General features: G+C 43.1%; 1 protein-coding gene across 1 annotated transcript in view; it reads right to left on the bottom strand.

Annotated features, from left to right (window-relative positions):
• LOC111864698 (T-box transcription factor TBX20) overlaps window positions 1-20876 on the bottom strand; it is a 157947-nt gene that overhangs the window by 51949 nt on the left and 85122 nt on the right. Inside the window, exon 3 of the mRNA XM_023852140.2 lies at window positions 986-1259. Within this exon, the coding sequence (XP_023707908.1) occupies window positions 986-1259 (274 nt within the window). The remainder of the gene's footprint in view (window positions 1-985; window positions 1260-20876) is intronic.

The raw sequence follows: 20876 nt of genomic DNA, 5'->3' as shown, positions 1-20876 counted from the left end.
GTACAAGAGAAAGAGCTAGCCCCTATCTCCGGACAACTATGCCAGTTTCAGAAGGGGTTCATAAAACAAGCACAACATAATCCATCTGTGAGAGCTAAGAAATATTGAAGCTATCATATTTGAGGCTTAGCACCAGAGAAATATGATATTTTCAATATTTCTTAGCTCTCACAGATGGGTTATGTTGTGCTTGTTTTATGAACCCCTCCTGAAACTGGCATAGTTGTCCGGAGATAGGGGCTAGCTCCGTCTATTGGACCCAACTGAGTAGGTTTTACCTGAAGACGGGGACAGATTCCAGTTCTCGAAACGTTGTGTTTTTAATAGAAACTAGACGGTTTTTTAAGAATAGACAAGGTGATGGATAATGTCCAGCAACATAGTAATTGTAACAATTTACCATCATCACAGACTTTTAGATCTTATTAAGTTAGACTGATTTGTTGACCGCCTCTGTGGTCTAGTGGTTAGAGTTCCTAGCTACGGATCCAGAGGTCCCCTAATTCCGTATTGATGTCTCTTCTGGCCCAACACCGACAAGACGATTCTAGACGCGCATACGTACAGTAGTACCTTGTATGCACAGAGTTGCTCATTCCCTTGAAGGTCATATAACACGGACGAAATGATCAACCGGTAACAAACAGCAATCAGTCTATCATAAATGTACAAGCAGGAAATGTAGGCCTAATCGGCGTAAAAATATTAAAAGTAGTGCCCTTTTAAGGCTTATAATTGCGTGCACAAGAGAACGGAGACTTTATCGCTTCGCCGGCGATAGCCCCACCGCTATGCGGAAGTCCCATCGGCTCCGCGGCGCTTAGAATTCAGATAAACCGGACGCCACTCAGATAACGTCACATTTCGACGAGGACGACAACGTCCATATTATTTCAGAGGTGTTTCCACAAATAATTTCCGAGAATAAAAAGCTTTTACAAACGGAATGTATCACGACAGGAAAGTAAATTAAAAACTTCCCTACCTGCCCATTCTTGTCCATTTCGTTGTTGGTGAGTTTGACTTTCTCGAAGGAGACGACCTGCTTCCTGAGTTGCTCCCCGGTGAAGGGCGAATCGGGGTGCATGTAAAGGCGACAGGGGGCGGGAGGGTCGGCCTTACCGGCCACGAGCCACGATGACCGGTGGTACGCGTACCGATACCGTTTGTTGTCCACCGGAACAATGTCCATCAGCACGGCGTACCTTTGGTCGGGTCTAACACCCGTGAAGGAGACGCGGCACGTGGGGAACATCCGCCTGCGAGCAAGAACACACTGTGTTAACACTGGAACATCCGCCTGCGAGAAAGAACACACTGTGTTAACACTGGAACATCTGTCTGCAGAGCAAGAAGACATTGCTTTAACATTGGAAAAGCCACGTGCAGAGCAAGAGCACAGTGTATTAACATTGGAACATCTGTCTGCAGAGCAAGAACACGCTGTATTAATAGTGGAACATCTGTCTGTAGAACAAGAACACACCGTATTAACATTGGAACATCTGTCTGTAGAACAAGAACACACCGTATTAACATTGGAACATCTGTCTGCAGAGCAAGAACACACTGTATTAACACCGGAACATCTGTCTGCAGAGCAAGAACACACTGTATTAATAGTGGAACATCTGTCTGTAGAGCAAGAACAAACTATATTAACATTGGAACATGTCTGCAGAGCAAGAACACACTGTATTAATAGTGGAACATCTGTCTGCAGAGCAAGAACACTCTGTATTAATAGTGGAACTTCTGTCTGTAGAGCAACAACACACTGTATTAACACTGGAACATCTGCCTGCAGAGCAAGAACACACTGTATTAACACTGGAACATCTGTCTGCAGAGCAAGAACACACTGTATTAATAGTGGAACATCTGTCTGCAGAGCAAGAACACTCTGTATTAATAGTGGAACATCTGTCTGTAGAGCAACAACACACTGTATTAACACTGGAACATCTGTCTGTAGAGCAAGAACACACTGTATTAACACTGGAACATCTGTCTGCAGAGCAAGAACACACTGTATTAACACTGGAACATCTGTCTGCAGAGCAAGAACACACTGTATTAATAGTGGAACATCTGTCTGCAGAGCAAGAACACTCTGTATTAATAGTGGAACATCTGTCTGTAGAGCAACAACACACTGTATTAACATTGGAACACCCGCTTACAGAGCAAGAACAAGCTGTATTAACATTGGAACACCCACTTACAGAGCAAGAACACGCTGTATTAACATTGGAACATCCGCCTGCAGAGCAAGAACACACTGTATTAACAATCGANTGTCTGCAGAGCAAGAACACACTGTATTAATAGTGGAACATCTGTCTGCAGAGCAAGAACACTCTGTATTAATAGTGGAACATCTGTCTGTAGAGCAACAACACACTGTATTAACACTGGAACATCTGCCTGCAGAGCAAGAACACACTGTATTAACCTAACGCTGTATTCTTCCTTTGCGTTGCGATGTGACTCTCCGTAACCAGAGATTATATATCCTTTCGTCATTTAATGGGAACTGTGCCACCCATAAACATTTTGAACGATGAGGAATCGTTGAGAAAATGTTAATAGTTGGATCCCTGCTTTATCTAAAGCAGTTAATATATCAACGCAAAAGGAATCAAAATGAAACTTCGCGTGGCATAATACAACGTACACCTGCACCTCCAGATCCAAACACCATAATCGCCCCCGAAGACGGAGCATGGGGATCAACAAACCCGAAATACATGTTCCGTTTCTGCGCGTGTAGAACGAACTCAAACACATTATTTTGTACCGCAAGAAGCAGTTGGTTGAGGCACTATGCTACAAGCCGGAAGGTCGGGGGTTCGATTCCCGATGTGGTCATTGGATTTTTTTTTCAATTGACCTAATCCTTCCAACCACACTATGGTCCTGGGGTTAACTCAGCCTCTAACAGAAATGAATACCAGGAATTTTCCTTGGGGTAAAGGATGGCCGGTGCGTAAGGCTGACAACATCATCTGAGAGCCGATTGTCTAGAAAATGTGGAAGCCTCGACGTCTCACAACCGTATGAGCGTTCACAGTCTGTTACAGGGGTAGCTTTACTTTTTACCTTTACGGATTAAATAAAGATTCTGTAAATACAGAGCGTCATTTATAAATTAAATAATGGGAAAATGGTAAATTGCATGCAAATTGTCCCATACGCTTTAAAACCTACCCTGCTTTCTCGTCTCCTGTTACCTCTTTTCTCCCTTTCGTTTTACCCTCTCACCTCTCCTGTCTTCATGCATAATATTATTCTTTCCTTCATGAATTATTAGCTTCAGGTGGCAGCATACAGTTTATCTTCTGTGGCTTGCTACTTCTTCCCTTCTTCATGGAGAATATTCCCATTTAAGGAACTGACATACCCTACAGCTCGGCTGGTAAATTTCCGCGTCTAGTGAAATCTAAGCTTCACTTCCGTGTTCGTAACAGCCCGCCATTTCATACTGATTTTATCTGAGCCAGATGAACCTGATCCACAATTTCACATCCTGTTTTTCAAAATACATTTTAATAATATCCTCCACCTCCTTGTTTAAGACCCCTATGACGTATCTTCACTCTTACTAAATCCTGTCTGCAGTGTTCATCTCTCATTTGCGTGCTACGTGACATGTCAATCTCATTCTCCGTGATTTTATAACCCAGCAGCATTTTCTGAAGGACTTAAATTGTGATGCCCACCATTAAAATTAAAATTTCTTTCGTCCTCCTTTCATTTTCTCCATCCGAAATTCAAGTGTTCTCCTTAACACCTTCTTCTCACACACTCACAGTGGTTTTTCCTCAGATGTGATATCATGCTTCACAGACTCCGTGGCCTGTAGTCCGCAAGCGAACTATACCGACCGAGCGACCACCGCTTGCCGGCGAAGTTAGTGCCAACTTTTGTGGATAGAGTGTGTCACGTGGTCAGCGAAACGGATCCCCACGGCCGTTAATCTCGGTTTTCTAGACCAGAGCCGCTACTTCTCAATTCAAGTAGCTCCTCAGTCATCCTCACGAAGCTGAGTGGACCCCGTTCCAGATCCACTACTTCTCAGAAACTCTGGTATCGAAGACGGGACCTCTTGATCTGTAGCCAAGAAGTCTAACCACTAGATCATAGAATGTTTCATAACCAAGCTAATTTTATGAAAAAAAAAACGCGATGTTTGACCGAATAAGAACAATAACAACAAAATATTGTGATATATATACCTATTGCCAAGTAACAGCTGTGTAAACAGGCGACAGTACAACAGCCTTTGCTAGGGAACAGCTGTGGACACGTTTCCCCGGTAACGAGAGAACACGCAATAATGGAAGAAACGTTTTCTGCTCGGTCCGTGTCGGACCTATATATCGAAGAGAAATTAAAAGCTGGTAGTCTCCTATGTGGAGCCCTGCGAGCCGTAGGAGGTGACGAAAAGGGAAGTCTCAAATCTGAGACAGTAAAATATGGTCGCGAGTCTCACGGCACTCGGACATGAAAGTGACCACGCTGACGAGGATCAGCAGAAATTGTAAACGACAAGCCCGTCCTCTCGTCAGAGAACACCCCACAACAACAACAACAACAACAACAACAACGCAACTGGACAGTAATACAGATCTGGTCTTAGGCCCCAGATGGGTGCTTTATTCCAAGATAGACTGACCAACTGACGGTCGGGTGTAACATAAGACTCAGACTCAAGTTGGCAGTTGAGGCTGGGAACAGTTCGGGAACCCATAGGAAAGGGAATGTCCGCTGTTGGAAGCCGCTACCAAACAACGAGTAGTGAAGACTAAGAAGACTTCATGTGTGCTGCAGTCACAGTGATCTGTGGTGTGCGTAACTCAGGGAAACTGTCGTAGTTATTTGTAGTTACGGACTGTAATTGTTCGATAAATCCGATTGCAAATCCAATCTCCGTCTGTAGTCACTCCCTCACGTGACAATATTAATTAATCTTATTAAAATGATTAGCATTTCCCGGATTCTCGACGTCAGTATCACAGAATACCTAGCGCCAAATGACTTGATCATGGATGAATCATGAATTGAAAAGCACTTGGATGGAAGAGGTTGTGGTTTAAGCGGTGCACTATTCTGGCATTTGCCAGGAGGGCCTGAAGGAAGTCAAGAAAACTTCCGTAATTACATATATATAGCGTGCGCGCAGAGATTCGAAATGAACACCTCTCAGTTCCAAGTCTAGTATTTTACTATTACTCCAGCCCTTTAAATGAAACACTTAGTACTGATAAGAAAGGTAACAGAATGGATCACGGTTCTACATTTTAATATTATCGAAAGCTTAGTTACATTTGGGCCGCCTCTGGGGTCTAGTGGTCAGAGCTCCTGGCTACAGATCCAAGGGTCCGGGTCCGATTCTCAGCGCTACCAGATTTTCTGAGAAGCATTGGGTCTGGGACGAGGTACACTCTGCCTCGTGAGGACAATTCAGGAGCGGCTCCGGTCTAGGAAACCGAAATTAGCGGCCGTAGGAATCCGTTGCGCTGATCACGTGACAACATCTATCCGCTAAAGTTGGCACTAACTTCGCCGATAAGCGGCGGTCGCTCAGTCGGTGTACTTTGCTTGCGGAATAAAAGTAACGGAGTTTGATTTTTTTTTTTTAGTTACATTTGTCTTCCTTGTTACAGAACGTCAAATAAAACCATGAACTTTAAAAGTGGGTGATGTTTTATTAATTAATAAATTAATTAACAACACTGTACGCATCTGCCCTAGTAACTACTTTGGTTAGATTATATCTTAAACAAATATAATAAAGCATAAACGTACTCCTGTGTTGCGGATAGGGGCTATATTTAAATTTGCTGTACTATATTTATAATTTAATGACTATGCTGATCCTATTATCAGTAACCTGATATAATTAAGAAAACTAACATCACGTGAATCATTAATCAGCATGGGGCTTGGGGTCCCGACGTTTCATTAGCTGAACCTCTTCTTGACTACACTTTAAAATAATCCCATTTCACTTGACGTTCGTTTACATTTTAGATATCTGCAATTCAATCGATATTACTCCATAACACCATAATTAGTCTTAAGTGTGATGCCTCGGGAGTCATTACACACACTTCGTATAAGTGGACAGCGTGACAAATGGTCCCTTTCCTTCGTGAGGGGGAAGAAAGAAATGGACTCCCCTGTCTCTACGCGGATCTGTTTTCATATAGAAACGATTTGGCCTGCTATTGCAGTGAAGGCGGGGACATGCGGTAGTGTAGTTGGTTGAGGCACTACGCTGCAAGCCTGAAGGTCGCGGGTTCCATTCCAGAGGAGGTCACTGGAGTTTTCAATTGATCTAATCCTTCCAGCCGCATTATGGCCTTGGGGTCGAATCAGCCTCTTAGAAATGAGTACCATAAATCTTCCTGGGGGTACATAGGCAGCCGGAGCGAAAGATTAACAACCTCACCGCCATCTATGAGCCGACTGTCTAGAAAACGTGGGAGCCTCGACATCTCACAACCCTATGGGCCTGCAGGGCTTGTTACAGGGGTAGTTCGGCGCGCAAGGCTGNCGAACACAGGCCGCCGCAGTGGAAAACCAGCGACTAACCGCTTGAGCTATGGGGAGGCCGAGTTAAAGCTGCTCCTGTCTTTAAATACGTGTACTTAAGCACCACGGCATTAACACGTGCTNGAGCCGATTATCTAGAAAATGTGGGAGCCTCGACGTCTCACAACCCTATGGACCTCCACGGCCTCTTACAGGGGTAGCTCTACTTTACCTTTATGGCAGTGGAGCCTGGTGTGTACCGCGCACAGCCAGTAGACGACGGCTCCTCCCGCCGCGGAATCAGAAACAGCACGTTCAGTAATACTAATACAAGAGCGGGTTACTGCAGGGATACACAAAACCTTGCATTATTACCTTTGCTCTGTATGGGTGTGATACTTGGTCTCTGATATTAAGGGAATGATATAGACTGAGGGGGGTTCAGACTCTGATGATGAGATTAAATTTTGGATAAACGAAGGCTGAAGTAATAGGAAGGNGAGCAGAAAAATTCTTATGCCTCTACCGAGAATTGAACACCGGTCATCCAGCCCGTAGCTATACCGACTGTGCTCCTCAGGTTCATCTTCCGTAGGNACGAAGGCTGAAGTAATAGGAAGGAAACTGCATAATGAGGAGCTTCATAACTTGTACTCCTCACCAAATATAATTACATGATCAAGTCAGGCAGCATGATATTGTTGTACGCGTGGGGACCAAGAGGAATGCATATAGGATTTGTGTGGCTGCCAGATTATGAAAAACGCCGTATACCGGTCTGAGTCACGATGCTGACGAATCANGTCTTAAAATGGATCTTAGAGGGACAGGATGATATGTTATGGGCTGTGTTGATCTGCTACATAGGAACCATTGGAGCGCTTTTGTGAATATGGTAATGAATCTTCCTGTTCCATAATATGTTGGGGAAATTCTTGAGTAGCTAAGCGACTGGCGGATTCTCAAGATAGACCCAGATCCATGGGGTTAATATTATTTTTTTTAATTTCTAGTGTGTTGAGACTAAGTCCCTTGTACTGTGGCCACTTCTGGTCTATTGTACCAGCCCCAGATGATAGGTGAGGGTGATTGTGGGGCAATTGGTGGAATGAAGATTGGCAGGGGAAACCGAAGTACTCGGAGGAAACCTGCCCCAGCGCCACTTGGTCTACCACAAATCCCACTTGACCAGACCCGGGATCGAACCCGGGCTGCCGCGATGGGACAGCTCCATGGAGTTAACGTAATTGCTTATTTTAGAGATCTTACGTCCCACCCGTCCGAACGTTAACTCCCACAGATGGACAAAAACTTTGCTAAAGTTATTCCCTCTTCATCCTGACAGTTCACTTCCGTCTGACACATCCTAATCTTATATACCAGTCTGTTTCTGGATACATCAACTGGGCTTTCAGTTAAAAGAAATTTCGAAATTCCCTATCAAAATGATGTAGCGTGTATTTCCATTCTCACCATTCCTACACATGTCACGAGCACTGTACACCCTTACATTTCACTGCCCTATAGTAGGCAAAAGAAGTTAAAAGTTTTTTTTTTTTAATTCTCATAGTGGGAGGTGGAGTTCAGTTGGGTCCACTCGGCACGGCGGCCACTGATTGGCCTATTGTACCTGCCCCGGGTGATTATGATGAAGGAGAATATGGTGCCCCAGCGCCACTTTGTCCACCAAAAATCCCACTTGGCAAGATACAGGCTCGAACGCAGACCGCCGCAGTGGAAAACCAGCGACTAACCGCTTGAGCTATGGGGAGGCCGAGTTAAAGCTGCTCCTGTCTTTAAATACGTGTACTTAAGCACCACGGCATTAACACGTGCTGGGGAGTGGAGGTATAGCTCCATCATTCTTGACTTCGGCACTAGATGGAGGTGAGTTGTCAGCTTCACGCCCCGGCTGCTTTATCTCTAGGGAAGGAATCCCCAGTACCCACAGGATAGGAGGACGGGTGATCCCAAAATTGGTCTGAACGGCGAGGAGCAGAAAAATTCTTATGCCTCTACCGAGAATTGAACACCGGTCATCCAGCCCGTAGCTATACCGACTGTGCTCCTCAGGTTCATCTTCCGTAGGTAGCATTAAGGTAGGCCACACACCGGCATGCGTCAAGACATGTAACAGTCAGGACACGATGTCTGCGACATGCAAAGAAAGGAGCACAGTTGAAACAAATGAGATTATGAAAAACGCCGTATACCGGTCTGAGTCACGATGCTGACGAATCACAAATGAAGCAAGACTGCGTCTTCTGTCTCATGTCTTGATGCTTGTCTTGACGCAGTTGGTGTGCGGCTGCACTAAGAGAACTTGGATAACAGTAATTATTGGGAGTTAAGACAAGTTAAAGGCGTTTAGATTATGTTGAACTCTACACCGTGTTCAATGTTCTGACGAATTGAACTGTCACTGCGTAATTAGTTAATGAAGTCACAAATAACAGTGCCGATTTGTCACCTTCTTTGGGTGTCTCTTTTCTTTATAAGGTTGGATACAGTTACCTGATGATGACATTGGGACAACAGGAGGGTCTAGAGCTAACAGCTGTCAATAGACATAGTAGCAGCTGACCGCCGTGTGGATTGTCTTGTAGAACAAAGAGAAGAGAATGTACTGATAAAATCTACCAATATTTTTTAAATGGGGCTTTTAGTGGACAAAAAAAAATTCACGTTATATATGGGCAATATAAAAAGCTGTTAAAGCTGTTAGCCGGCTACGTTATTATAACTCACGACACAACCGCCATGGTTGGCAAACAGTGGTCTGCGTATAGTAAAAACATAATATCCTTATAATAGCACTATTTTCTTCGCGCAATCTCCAAAGATGTACTTAAGGTAATATGACGCCTAAAAGCCGGAGTAAGTATTCATTGTTAGACAACGGATCGGTAAACAAGTTACGGTGGCAACGAATAAGCAAGCAACAATCGACGTAGTGTTGAGCTATAACGATGGAAACTATGTTTTCTGCTGGATCCGTCACGAGGCTATATAGCGAGGATCCCAGGACCAGCTGAAATAATAATTTAAGTAGTCTCTTTGAGATAATAGGCGAAGATGATTCAAAAGAGATGGCAAGAAAGGAATTGGGCTATGAGAAGAAGACGTCATGTGTGCTGCAATGACAGTTATACTGTTATAAATCCGTTGCCAGGATACGACTAGTGAAGACTGAGAACCCTAGTGAGTGTGTACGGGTGAACTGTAAAGTGTGTAGTGCAGCGATAGCGCTGTATTACTAGCAGTTATGAGTTGAGTGTATAAGAACGATAAATCCAATCATCCAATCCAAACCCCGTCTAATAATCACACTCCTAACACACGTGACAATATATTGCATATAAGCAAATTGATCTTAGATTGAATGATTCTGTCTTCTGGGATATAACGCCGTGTAGCCCGTTGAAAGTTAACGGAAGTTTCGGAGAAACATATCGCCTCCATCTACAGAGTCGAGAAATAAGCCAAGCAAGAAATCAATGTGAATGCAGGTGGAAGCAGGAATGTTCTTTCGAAACGTCACTTAACTCTGTACGGACGACATGGCTTTAAACCTAAGAAGACAGAAACATTACTAATCACCGCTGTGAGAACAGCAACATCTAAATCCCGGAGAATTAACAAATTGTAACATTATGTCATGAGCAGTATAGTGACTGAGAATGATGAATTTTGTGTTCTAGGAAACTGACGAATACCTTATAAGGGTGTGTGTTATTCGAGCAGAATTTCGGACTCGGAACCTCCATAATACGAAAAAGAATTTTTAACTGCTTCATTGCAGCGTTTGATACTAATTCAGCTGAAAAACTAATATCGCTAAATAATCGATCTCTCGATTCCATACACACGTATAGGCTTTATGTACTGAACGCATAACAGTTGAACCTTGACCCCTGCGAAACCCAAAACATTGCAACTTGCTAAGGAGCGAAGTGAGGCGACTCGCCGCATACAAAATCGGCCTTCAAGGCTATATCACTAAGGTCCGCACTGCGTTCCATTCATTTGCTGCTTACTTATTCTGACGCGCGGCTTCACACCTTCATACCAATAATTCATATATTCATCACGCATCAAGTACATTAATCATACAGAAAATGACTACAACACTGATGATACGGACGTCAATTCTTGATGATTTATATTGTAAAGTACGTTGCATATTTAATAAAACTGCCATACGATAATTTGTTGCTAAGGCTCACACGTTTTACTTCACAAGTATAGCCGTTCTATATATAGTGTTACTACTGAAACTGCCCACACGGTGGCCGCGCCGTCTGAGGCATGAACCGTCTTCGCTCGCTCGAAGACTGGGATGGTGGGTTCGGATCCCATTCCAGGCATGGATATCTGTGTGCGTTTATTCTGTGTCTGTGTTATGTAGCGGCCTTGCGAAGGGCTGATCCCCGTCCGAGGAGACCTACCGACTGTGTATAGGATCAGGAAACTGAAGAAACGTCCAAGGTTCAAAAAGGGCTGTAGAGCGACAGAGAGACAGATACAGTTGTCTCTGTTCTTAATTAATTAAGCATCACGACATGAAGGTGTATGGGGAGTGGAAGTATAGCTCCACCATTATTGACCTCGTCACTAGATGGAGGTGAGTGGTCAGATTCACGCCTCTACCGTGTTACCCCCAACGAAAGAGCCTCCGTATCCATTGGGGAGGGGGCCGGGAAGGGCCCAAAGCCGGTCTGAGCGCTATGGAGTACAGAAAAATCTGTTGCCGCTACCAGGAAAAGAACTTCGGTCGTCCAGCCTGTAGCTATACCACAATTCTCATAGTAAAAGTTATCCCTGTAACAGGACGTGAAGGCCCATAGGGTTGTGAGACGTTGAGGGTCCCACATTATCTAGACAATCGGCTCACAGATGGCGGTAAGGTTGTCAGCCTTACGCGCCGGCCGCCATTTACCTCTCAGGAAGATTCCTGGTACTCATTTCTGTTATAGGCTGAGTCGACCCTAGGGCCATAGTGCTGCTGGAAGGATTAGGTTAATTGAAAAAAAAAATCCACCTTATCGGTACTCGAACCCGCGACCTTACGGCTTGTAGCATAGTACCATAGCATTAACCAACTACGCTAACGTGTGCCCCTAATTCTCATAGTAAATATCAATTATACCGCAAAGAAGCTGTAAACGTTTGGTCACTGTAAAGGACGGAAACTATGTTTCCTATGAGGTACGAATTGAACATTTAAAGGTCATGTACGTAAAATTCAGGCGTTACCGGTTTAAGCTGTTCTCAATAGTATCTACAGCCTGTCATAGAAAACACGAAAGATTAATGAACTTGGAGGAAAAGTAAGAGACAATTTCGCAGCTGTAGTACGTGTCCCTTATATGAAATGTCTTTTCCATAAAATAGGTTAATAGTTGTTGTTTGTAAAAGTAGATTGTCTGGCAACTTTTTGTCGACCATCAATGCGGAACGCTGCTCAGGGTTGTCTGGGACTAATCTTTATCAGCATAATATGTCTGGAACTATTTTTTTCATCGACACATGTTTGTCTGCCACTTGTAACGTACATTCCAAAATTCCAATAACATAGAGAGCTCTTTATGAAGAGTAATATATTAATATAATTTGAAGAAAAAAATATAATTCTATAAAAAATAAATACATTATAGACTTAATCTCATATGTTTCCTTAAAAAAATTAGTTGAATTTCAGTTTCCACATTTTAAGGCATAACATCGCAACGAAAGTATGTCAGTTCTTCGTGCTGATAATTAATATTTTATGAGGTTTGAGGTTCTCACAGCGGTGGTCTTCTGGGATATGATTCGTTACAACTGTTTCTCCGTAATGCTGACAGGCCTACTTAGCTACCAAACTAAATGACGTCACTTCAAAGAAGACGACAATAATAATTTCAACGCCCATTAAGATCGTTTAGTTGATCACAGTGGCCGCGCCGTCTAAGGCATGAACTGCCTTCGCTCGCTCGAACATTGGGATCGTGGGTTCGAATTACACTCGAGGCATGGATGGCTGTGTGCGTTTATTCCGTATTTAGGTAGTGGCCTTGCGACGAGCTGATCCCCCGTCTGAGAAGTCCTACCGACTGTGTATGGGATTAAGAAATTGAAAAAGCGGAAAACGTCCAAGTGTCGTAGGGCCATAGAAAAGAGAGAGAGATGCATCCCGTGTCCTGTCGAAGGAAAGTACGTGATTAGTTCTTCATATAACTTCTTGTTGAACATTATTTTGGTGAATTTCATACGTCCAAAGTGTTAGTACATTTTGAATCGCATTCAGGAACATTTCTTGCAGCGAATCTGGAGCAGATTATCAGGTTAGGAAGAGAGAATTCGTGAATATTCGGACACTGGAAGGATAACCAGTGGCTGATGACACGTTACTCCTATGTGTCATCACGAGCCTGTTTCTCCTATAGGAATAAAAAAATGAGTGATAAGTTGATCTTATTAGGGAAGATACGTGTATTTTCTAAGATTCGAGGTTTTCACAGCGGTGACTATGAAGAAGGCAGTCTTCTGGGATGTGGCGCCGTGCTGAAGNTACGGAGACACATCCCAGAAAACTGCTTTCTTCATGTTTATTTTAGTTCATGGCATTTAGGCCCTTGTTAGTTGAAAATGGAAACCGAGCGCTGAGAACTCGCAGTAAACGCGTCACAGGTAGGCCTGTGCTACGCAACGTCTGACGTTCTTACGGCTCAGAATATTTAAGTCAATTCTGATCTGAGGTTCTCAGAGAGATGACTATGAAGATGTGGAGCCGTGTATTCATGTATAAGTCCACCGATATTTCGGAGGAACATACTGAGCCCTTCTTCAGGGTCGAAGGGAAAGCAACCAGTGATAACCCATCAGCTTTCCACGTCCTTCTGGATGGCAAACTTCTACCGGATTACACGGTGTCACATCTTAGAAGACAGTATTCTTCAATAACATACATTTTTCTGTGTCGTGACATATTGTAATTTGATATATGTGTGAGAAGTTCGGCGGTTCTCTGTACCAAACAACAAGGCGTAATTTTAAATTTACGTTTCTTTGTCTTATAAAGAACTGAAGTGAGGAGTCCTAGGGCCTTAATATTTCAGAGCAACTTTTGGGAGATCATCCAACAAAAAGCAAGGTTGTATTCCAATGCATTAACCATTTCAACTGCGCTGTTTGTGTATATGGCCCTTATGTTCAATTAATATAGATAAAAATGTGTTCTTGCTAAGCTAATGACTCCAGACACAACACTGCATTCTCAAATTGAGTTCTCCACTGAATGTTGCAGTCAAGTTGGCGGCACTTCTGGTCGGTAATCGGAAGATCCAAAGTTCAATTCGTGACTGAGATATTGTGTTTTCTTCAGTTCCTCCAAAAAAATTCCGACATAGAATCTTAAATTGGATTAAAGCCACTTTCTTTTATCGACTTTCGAATTAATTTTTCGCTAACTACTGCTCAGCGTCCGGATTGGCTGTGAGGTTCACCCAGACTCCAACGCAAAAGTATCAGGGGGCTCTTTCCTTGATGGTAAAACGGCTGTGGTGAGAAGCTGACCACTCACCTCCAACTAGTGCTGAAGTCAAGAATGGTGGAGCCATCACCTCCACTCCCACATACGTATGTCTTCATGGCGTGGCGCTTATCTAATTAATTACAGGTAGAAATTTACCTTTATCTTCCTATCATTTCACACGGCAAAGTCGAAGTTATTGACACTGCAGGGAAATTAACCATAAAATGTTCTTTTTGTGTATTTCGGTCAATAAAAACTACACTGAACAAGAAGTTCTGTGAAGAACTAATTAATTGCTTTTCTTTCATAGGACATGTACGTCACAGAAAATTGAAAACGCAGATGCAACACACAGACACAAAGAGAGAAAAGTGGTGTGACAGGCCCCTTAAAATTATCTAGGGGGGATGCACAGACAGCAAGCCCATCCCACAGGCCTAAAAAATTAGGTGAGATACCGAAACAGATGGCTGCAAAGACAGACAGCAAGGTGATCACATAAGCCTCTTATTTATTTTTAAATAAGGAAAGCAGAGTAAAATTATTCCAGATAATAATCATGTATTTTAATAGGATCCATCAATTTGATATCCTGAGCCTTATATAAAAATCCTTAATAATTACTGCGTAATGCTTCATTAGCAAACACAGGCACGAAAAAGTTTGCCAATTTTTACCGTCTGTTCTAAACCGCCGTGTTTATATTTACGCTTTGCACCAGAAGGTGACTTATGTCACAGCCCTCTCAACGCGTCTGTCTGCCTCACATCTGCTGCCGTCGTAAACAACAACAAATTGCCTAGTTAAGACCCGAGCTCATTATCCGTGCAGTAGTTACACTGCAGAAGGAGCTAGAAGCTAGCTATACACCGGCAAATTCGACCGTCTGTATTACTTGCAGCCTGTGATTAATAACTAATGGTAGATACAATGGTTCAGTGACGCCTCTTCTTACAGAAAACAATGGTTACAGCATGTAAACGCCTTGCAGGAGATGACGCATGCTCTGTGTGTGTGTCTAACCAAAAGTTGTGTTGAAAAAAATGGCCGAATGTCATGAACTGTGGTAACATCAGAGGATACAGCGATACCAGTCTTAATGGGCAGACAAACCCATGAGGTAAAAGCTCATAAAAAAAAGTAAAGCTATCCCTGTAACAGGCCGTGAAGGCCCATAGGGTTGTGAGACGTTGAGGGTCCCACATTATCTAGACAATCGGCTCAAAGATGGCGGTAAGGTCAGCCTTACGCGCCGGCCGCGCTTTACTCCCCAGGAAAATTATTTAATTAATTCCTGGTACTCATTTCTGTTAGAGGTTGAGTCGACCCCAGGGCCATAGTGCGGCTGGATGGATTAGGTCAATTGAAAAAAAATCCAATGACCTCATTGGGACTCGAACCCGCGACTACCGGCTTGTAGCATAGTGTGGTGCATTTAACAGTTCGAAAGTAATAGCGTTTCCTTTATTTCTTCTTCCTGCATTTGTTTGTTTTTGTTTCCTATGAGCTTTTGCACATAGGAAACAAAAACAAACAAACAAACAAATACAGAAAGAAGAAATAAAGGAAACTCTGTTACTTCCGAACTGTTGAAGGCACCACATTTTACTTCCATCTGAATGCGTTTCCCACGGAAATTCTGAGACTATAGCTAACTTACAGTAGAAGCTATAAACAAACATGGAATACAATTAGCAATGAGCGGCCAAATTACTGAGACGGAGGAATTTGAAACAAAATTCGTTTTCCGTTCTCCACTAACGGAGCCCTGGGTTCAATACAGAGCGAGTTAATATTAGATTTATTGTGGAAGAAATGGCATTGAAGGAAGTACTTTCCTTCGAGTTTCTCCGATTCTCCGATCTTTATTCCACAATTGCTCCATGAACATGCTTCACTGCCCCCAGGGGTGTACTATACGCCTGATCAGGCAGCACATTACCACATCCCCAGTATTCATCTCAAAACCGACGCTTGGCTAGTCACAGAGAAAGAAACTTCTTGAGACGTCCTGTTACGGTGGCTGACGTCAAGACATTGGGTCAAAATTCGTCGCCGACAAAAATTTAGTTACAATAGAAATACAGAAACAAATAAACAAAACAAACACCGTGGCTTGTAGCGACCGCCGTCTGTCGGCGAAATTAGTGCCAACTTTTGCGGATAGAGGATGTTCAGAGCAACTGATCCCCAAGGCCGTTAATCTCGGGTTTCTAGACCGGAGCCGCCATTTCCTTGAAATAGCTCCTCGACTATCCTCACGCGGCTGAGTGGACTCAGTTCCAGACCCACTACTTCTCAGAAAATCTGGTCGCGTCGGGAATCGAACCCGGGACCTCTAGATCTGTAGCCAGGAACTCTGACCACTAGACCACAGAAGAAATACAGAAAACAAAGAACGTCATATTCCTTTTTTTTTAATATGTAAGGGGTTCAAGCGAATAAATATCTTAGTTATGAAGTTATGTTATTATAATAATCGTAACATTTCGCTCATCCTAGTGTTAGAGCTGCCAACAGTGAAATGCTTGGCCAGATTTGGTTTCCCTTGTAAATTGACCTCTTGTTTGTTAGGTCCGGGTCAGTCAGATTATGTCCCGTCGTTAGCGATGCTCGCCTTGTGGCCATCATTATCGCAGGATTTCCTGGGGATTGTCGCTGTCGAGCGCACGCCGCCATCACCTCCCCCACCCCCATCCCACCCCCATGTAACTCAACAAATGACTGTACAACCGCTCGCAGCTTTAATATTGGTGAGGCTCGTGCCTTCATGAGGGCAGAAGAACGCGCCCATATCAACATCATGTTCGTTTCTTAATACAAGGTTTAACGAAGCTGTTTCAACTATATTCTTTACTTGCAGTCGAATCTGGAGATAATTTTGAACGAATTATCAGGATTGAAATTTACGGAAGGGTGTCGTGGTTTATTTTAAATTATTATCTCACCCTCTTCATATTCGCATTCACACATCAGCCTCGGCACGACCTGAAGATGGAGGCAGTACGTTCTTCCAGAACGAAGATATCCTCTTACGATGGATCATAATCAACAAAGAAACTAAAATCTCATACAAATATATTTTCTCAGTCCAATAAATTGCTACTGGTACTCGCCAGCACAGTCATTTTTGCTTTTGGGATATGTCGGTACACATGACCGTCTTTCTAGACCATTCTTCTCATTTTGATGAAAGAAAAAGTAGGATTATGCGATCACCATGCTGTCTGTTTCTGTATTCCTCCCCCTCATCAACTTCTAGATACTTGAACCAATCTTTATAAAACTTGGTATATGTATCACGACACCTGAGCACATCTCAACGGCGTCTTCATAAATCCCTCCCATCAGTCTGTGTGTCTGTATGTTTCCTTTCTGTTGTTGTTAGGCAACGGCTCGGTAAACACGTTCCCGCAGCAACGAATACATGCAACAACAGAAGAAATGTTTCTATGTATCATTTTCTATGCGGTCCATTTCTTATCAAAGGAGAGTCTGTGGGTCTGTTTGTGTGTCCCCCTATCGTTGCTACGTAACAGTTTGCTAAAGACATTCTCGTGGCAAAGAATAATTGTTGTAGGCGTCGTTTTATATGCCGTCCGTGTTGAATCAAAGAAAATAGAATAGTTCTTCCCCGAACTACTTGTTGCTCTTTCCATATTTTTACGTGTTTTGAAATTGGGCCTCTGTTTCGACGAGAGGATTCTGACTAATACTGGTCACTCCCCCGCTACTGGGGAGTGACTAATTTAATCAAAATAATTCCAATCTGCCTACTATCGTGTGTGCTCGAGAGATCTGAAGAAAACAATGATATCGCCACTTAAAGCGCAGAATCGAACGGACCAAGCGGGAAATTATGTGCATTAACTTCAATTTCAACCCAACTGAAACTTTTTTTTAACTGGACACATACGAGTTACTGTCTTCACATACAAATATTCCGAGTCATACTTCCATTAAACAAGGGTACGTAAAGTCACCTGAATCTGTGCCAACAAGGACACATACTGTATTGTCACCCTGCCGATAGCGGATCGCCTGTACAGAACAGCGGCGAGAGTGCGGTCTTTTTTACTAGAATTTAAAACACCTCACTCTGTATATTTTATTTCTTTGCCTTCATTGTAGTGAAAGCTAACATATTAGAATCTCGTTACAAAACAGTGTAAAGTATATACATAGATATGGATAATTCGTGTAATGACTAAAAATTTAATTTACATGGCGCCAATGTATATGACGTAATTATTTAAATATTATTGTGAAAATGAAAAGGTCAGTTTACTGCAAAATTTAGTGAGTCCATCAGATGATACCGCGGTTTAAACAAGTCTCTTTCGTGTGGTGCACTTCTGAAAGTGACTGCTTCATGTAAAACAAGGCGGGGTTTTCCACCAGATCGTAAAAACATTGTGTTTTTTTTTAAATTTGGTTGTTAATTTGATGTATTAAGAAAGTTTATTGCTTTATATCATGATTATATCACTCACTCACTCATTCATGGAGCTGAGCCCTTCTTGAGAAGCCGCTAGTTGCGCAGCTACTCAAGAACTTCCCAGCAGTTTATGGAACTCGAAGGTTCATTACCGTGTTCTCAAGAGTCCTCCACTGGTACCTATCCTGAGCCAGATCAAATCAATCCATAGCACCTCATTCTACCTCTCTAAGATACTTTTTAACATTGTCCAGCCACTTACGTCTTGGTCTTCCTAGTTGTCTGTTTCCTTCTGACTTTCCCACTAATATCCTATATGCATTCCTTTTCTCCCCATTCGCGCTACATTCCCTGCCCACCTCATTCTCCTTGACTTGATAATTCCAATTATACTTGGAGAAGAGTACAAGTTATGAAGCTTTTCTCCAACCTCCTGTGTTCTTTCTCTGTTTGCATGGTTTTCTGTACGTAGTGGGCTTGCGAAAGGCTGATCCCCTTCAAAGGTGTCCAACCGACCGTGTAAGATATATACATATTTTTTATTGCTAGTAGGGTGGGACTAAGTCCCTTGTACTGCGGCCAGTTCTGGCCTATTGTACCAGCCCCAGATGATAGGTGAGGGTGATTGTGGAGCAACTGGTGGAATGAAGATTGGCAGGGGAAACCGAAGTACTCGAAGAAAACATGCCCCAGCGCCACTTTGTCCACCACAAATCCCACTTGAACAGACCCGGGATCGAACCCGGGCCGCCGCGGTGAGAAGCCAGCGACTAACCGCTTGAGCTATGACGCGGCCCGTGTAAGATGTAGCTTCAGATTTAGTCTAAATGTGAACAGGCTAGAGAGCTTAACCCGTCAAGAGGAGGAAGAAGAAAAATAGAACCATAATATCCACAGAGCAGGCATTTTTATGAAAAATATACTAAGGCTTTTTAAATAGAGTTCGCCTTATTGCTTTTCGAAGCTGAACACAAAATCATAAGACCACTGAGAAGAAGCATGTATTGCACTGTGCACGCGAACTCGTATCCTCTGAAAATAAGGAAACCTCGCTTCGACGCCGCCATTGATAAGCGTCCATCGGGCGAGGAAAGAAGGCGGTCCCTATGCGACTGCTCGGGTCGCTACCTACATTGATCCGACGCCACAACTACTGCGCCAGCGTCACGACGCTGCTCAGTAAGCAGACACATTTCCCTCCATTTCACAAAGAATGGCGACAAGATAATATTTCAGTCCAATTTTCCACTTCATGCATGTAAATAATTACTCTCTCTCTCTTGGGTTCTGTTAGTGGATGGGATTAAAGCCAAGTGTATGCAGTTTGTCTATGTAAAGGAAAGCTTACAGTCCGTCCTAAGTTGCCATTTGCCTATGTTTCGACACTGCCTTGTGCACGTCACGTCTCCCTTATCATCTTATAATTCTCAGCATCTTTAGAAAATGTTTAGTATATGTTATCAAATCACTTAATTTTGCAGCACTAAGTTCATGAAAGTAATACTGTAACAAACTGACCCGTTTCTAGAAAACGAATCGGTAAACACGATCCCAAGAGTTCAGGAAAAGGCGCCCATTGCTATGCAACGGTTCGAGTACTATGATCCACTGCACGCAGCGTAACTTTAACTGTTGAAAGCCGATATCCACGGCAACGAACCGTTAAAATCACAGCAACGGAGGGACGCGATAAAATTAACTGTTGGGAACGATGACGCATATCCGGTCGGCTGAAGGGTTATGTAAAAGATACAGAAGTCAGAAATGACGTCTTTATTTTACATGATGTAGTTACGCTAACTTTTGGAGTGTTATCATGGTTCGTAATTACAAAGTGTTATAATTACAGTAAGACTAGATGTGTAAAAAGTAAAGTAAAGGTATCCCTGTAACAGGCCGTGAGGGCCCATAGGGTTGTGAGACGTTGAGGGTCCCACATTATCTAGACAATCGGCTCATAGATGGCGGCAAGGTTGTCAGCCGTACGCGGCGGCCGCCCTTACCCGCAAGACTATTCCTGGTACTCATTTCCGTTAGAGGCTGACTCGACCCCAAGGCCATAGTGCGGCCGGAAGGTTTAGGTCAATTGAAAAAAATCTAATGACCTCATCGGGACTTGAATCCGCGACCTTCCGGCTTGTAGCGTAGTGCCTCAACGAACTACGCTACCGCGTGCCCCCAAGACTGAAAGTGTTACAATTGTAATTCCGCCTGGTGAAGATCCAATAAATCGACTGACGAATCCAAACCAGCGTCTAAGATCACTAACACAGGTGACAATGTTAAAAAATTCAGTTTCTACAGAAGTTAGCAAGAACAGACATCCTATAACACCAAATTAATGATGATCATAATAATAATAATAATAATAATAATAATAAT

The sequence above is a fragment of the Cryptotermes secundus genome, unplaced genomic scaffold, assembly GCF_002891405.2.
Source record: "Cryptotermes secundus unplaced genomic scaffold, Csec_1.0 scaffold441, whole genome shotgun sequence".
NCBI classification, from domain to species: domain Eukaryota; kingdom Metazoa; phylum Arthropoda; class Insecta; order Blattodea; family Kalotermitidae; genus Cryptotermes; species Cryptotermes secundus.
This window is presented reverse-complemented; position numbering and strand designations above follow the sequence as displayed.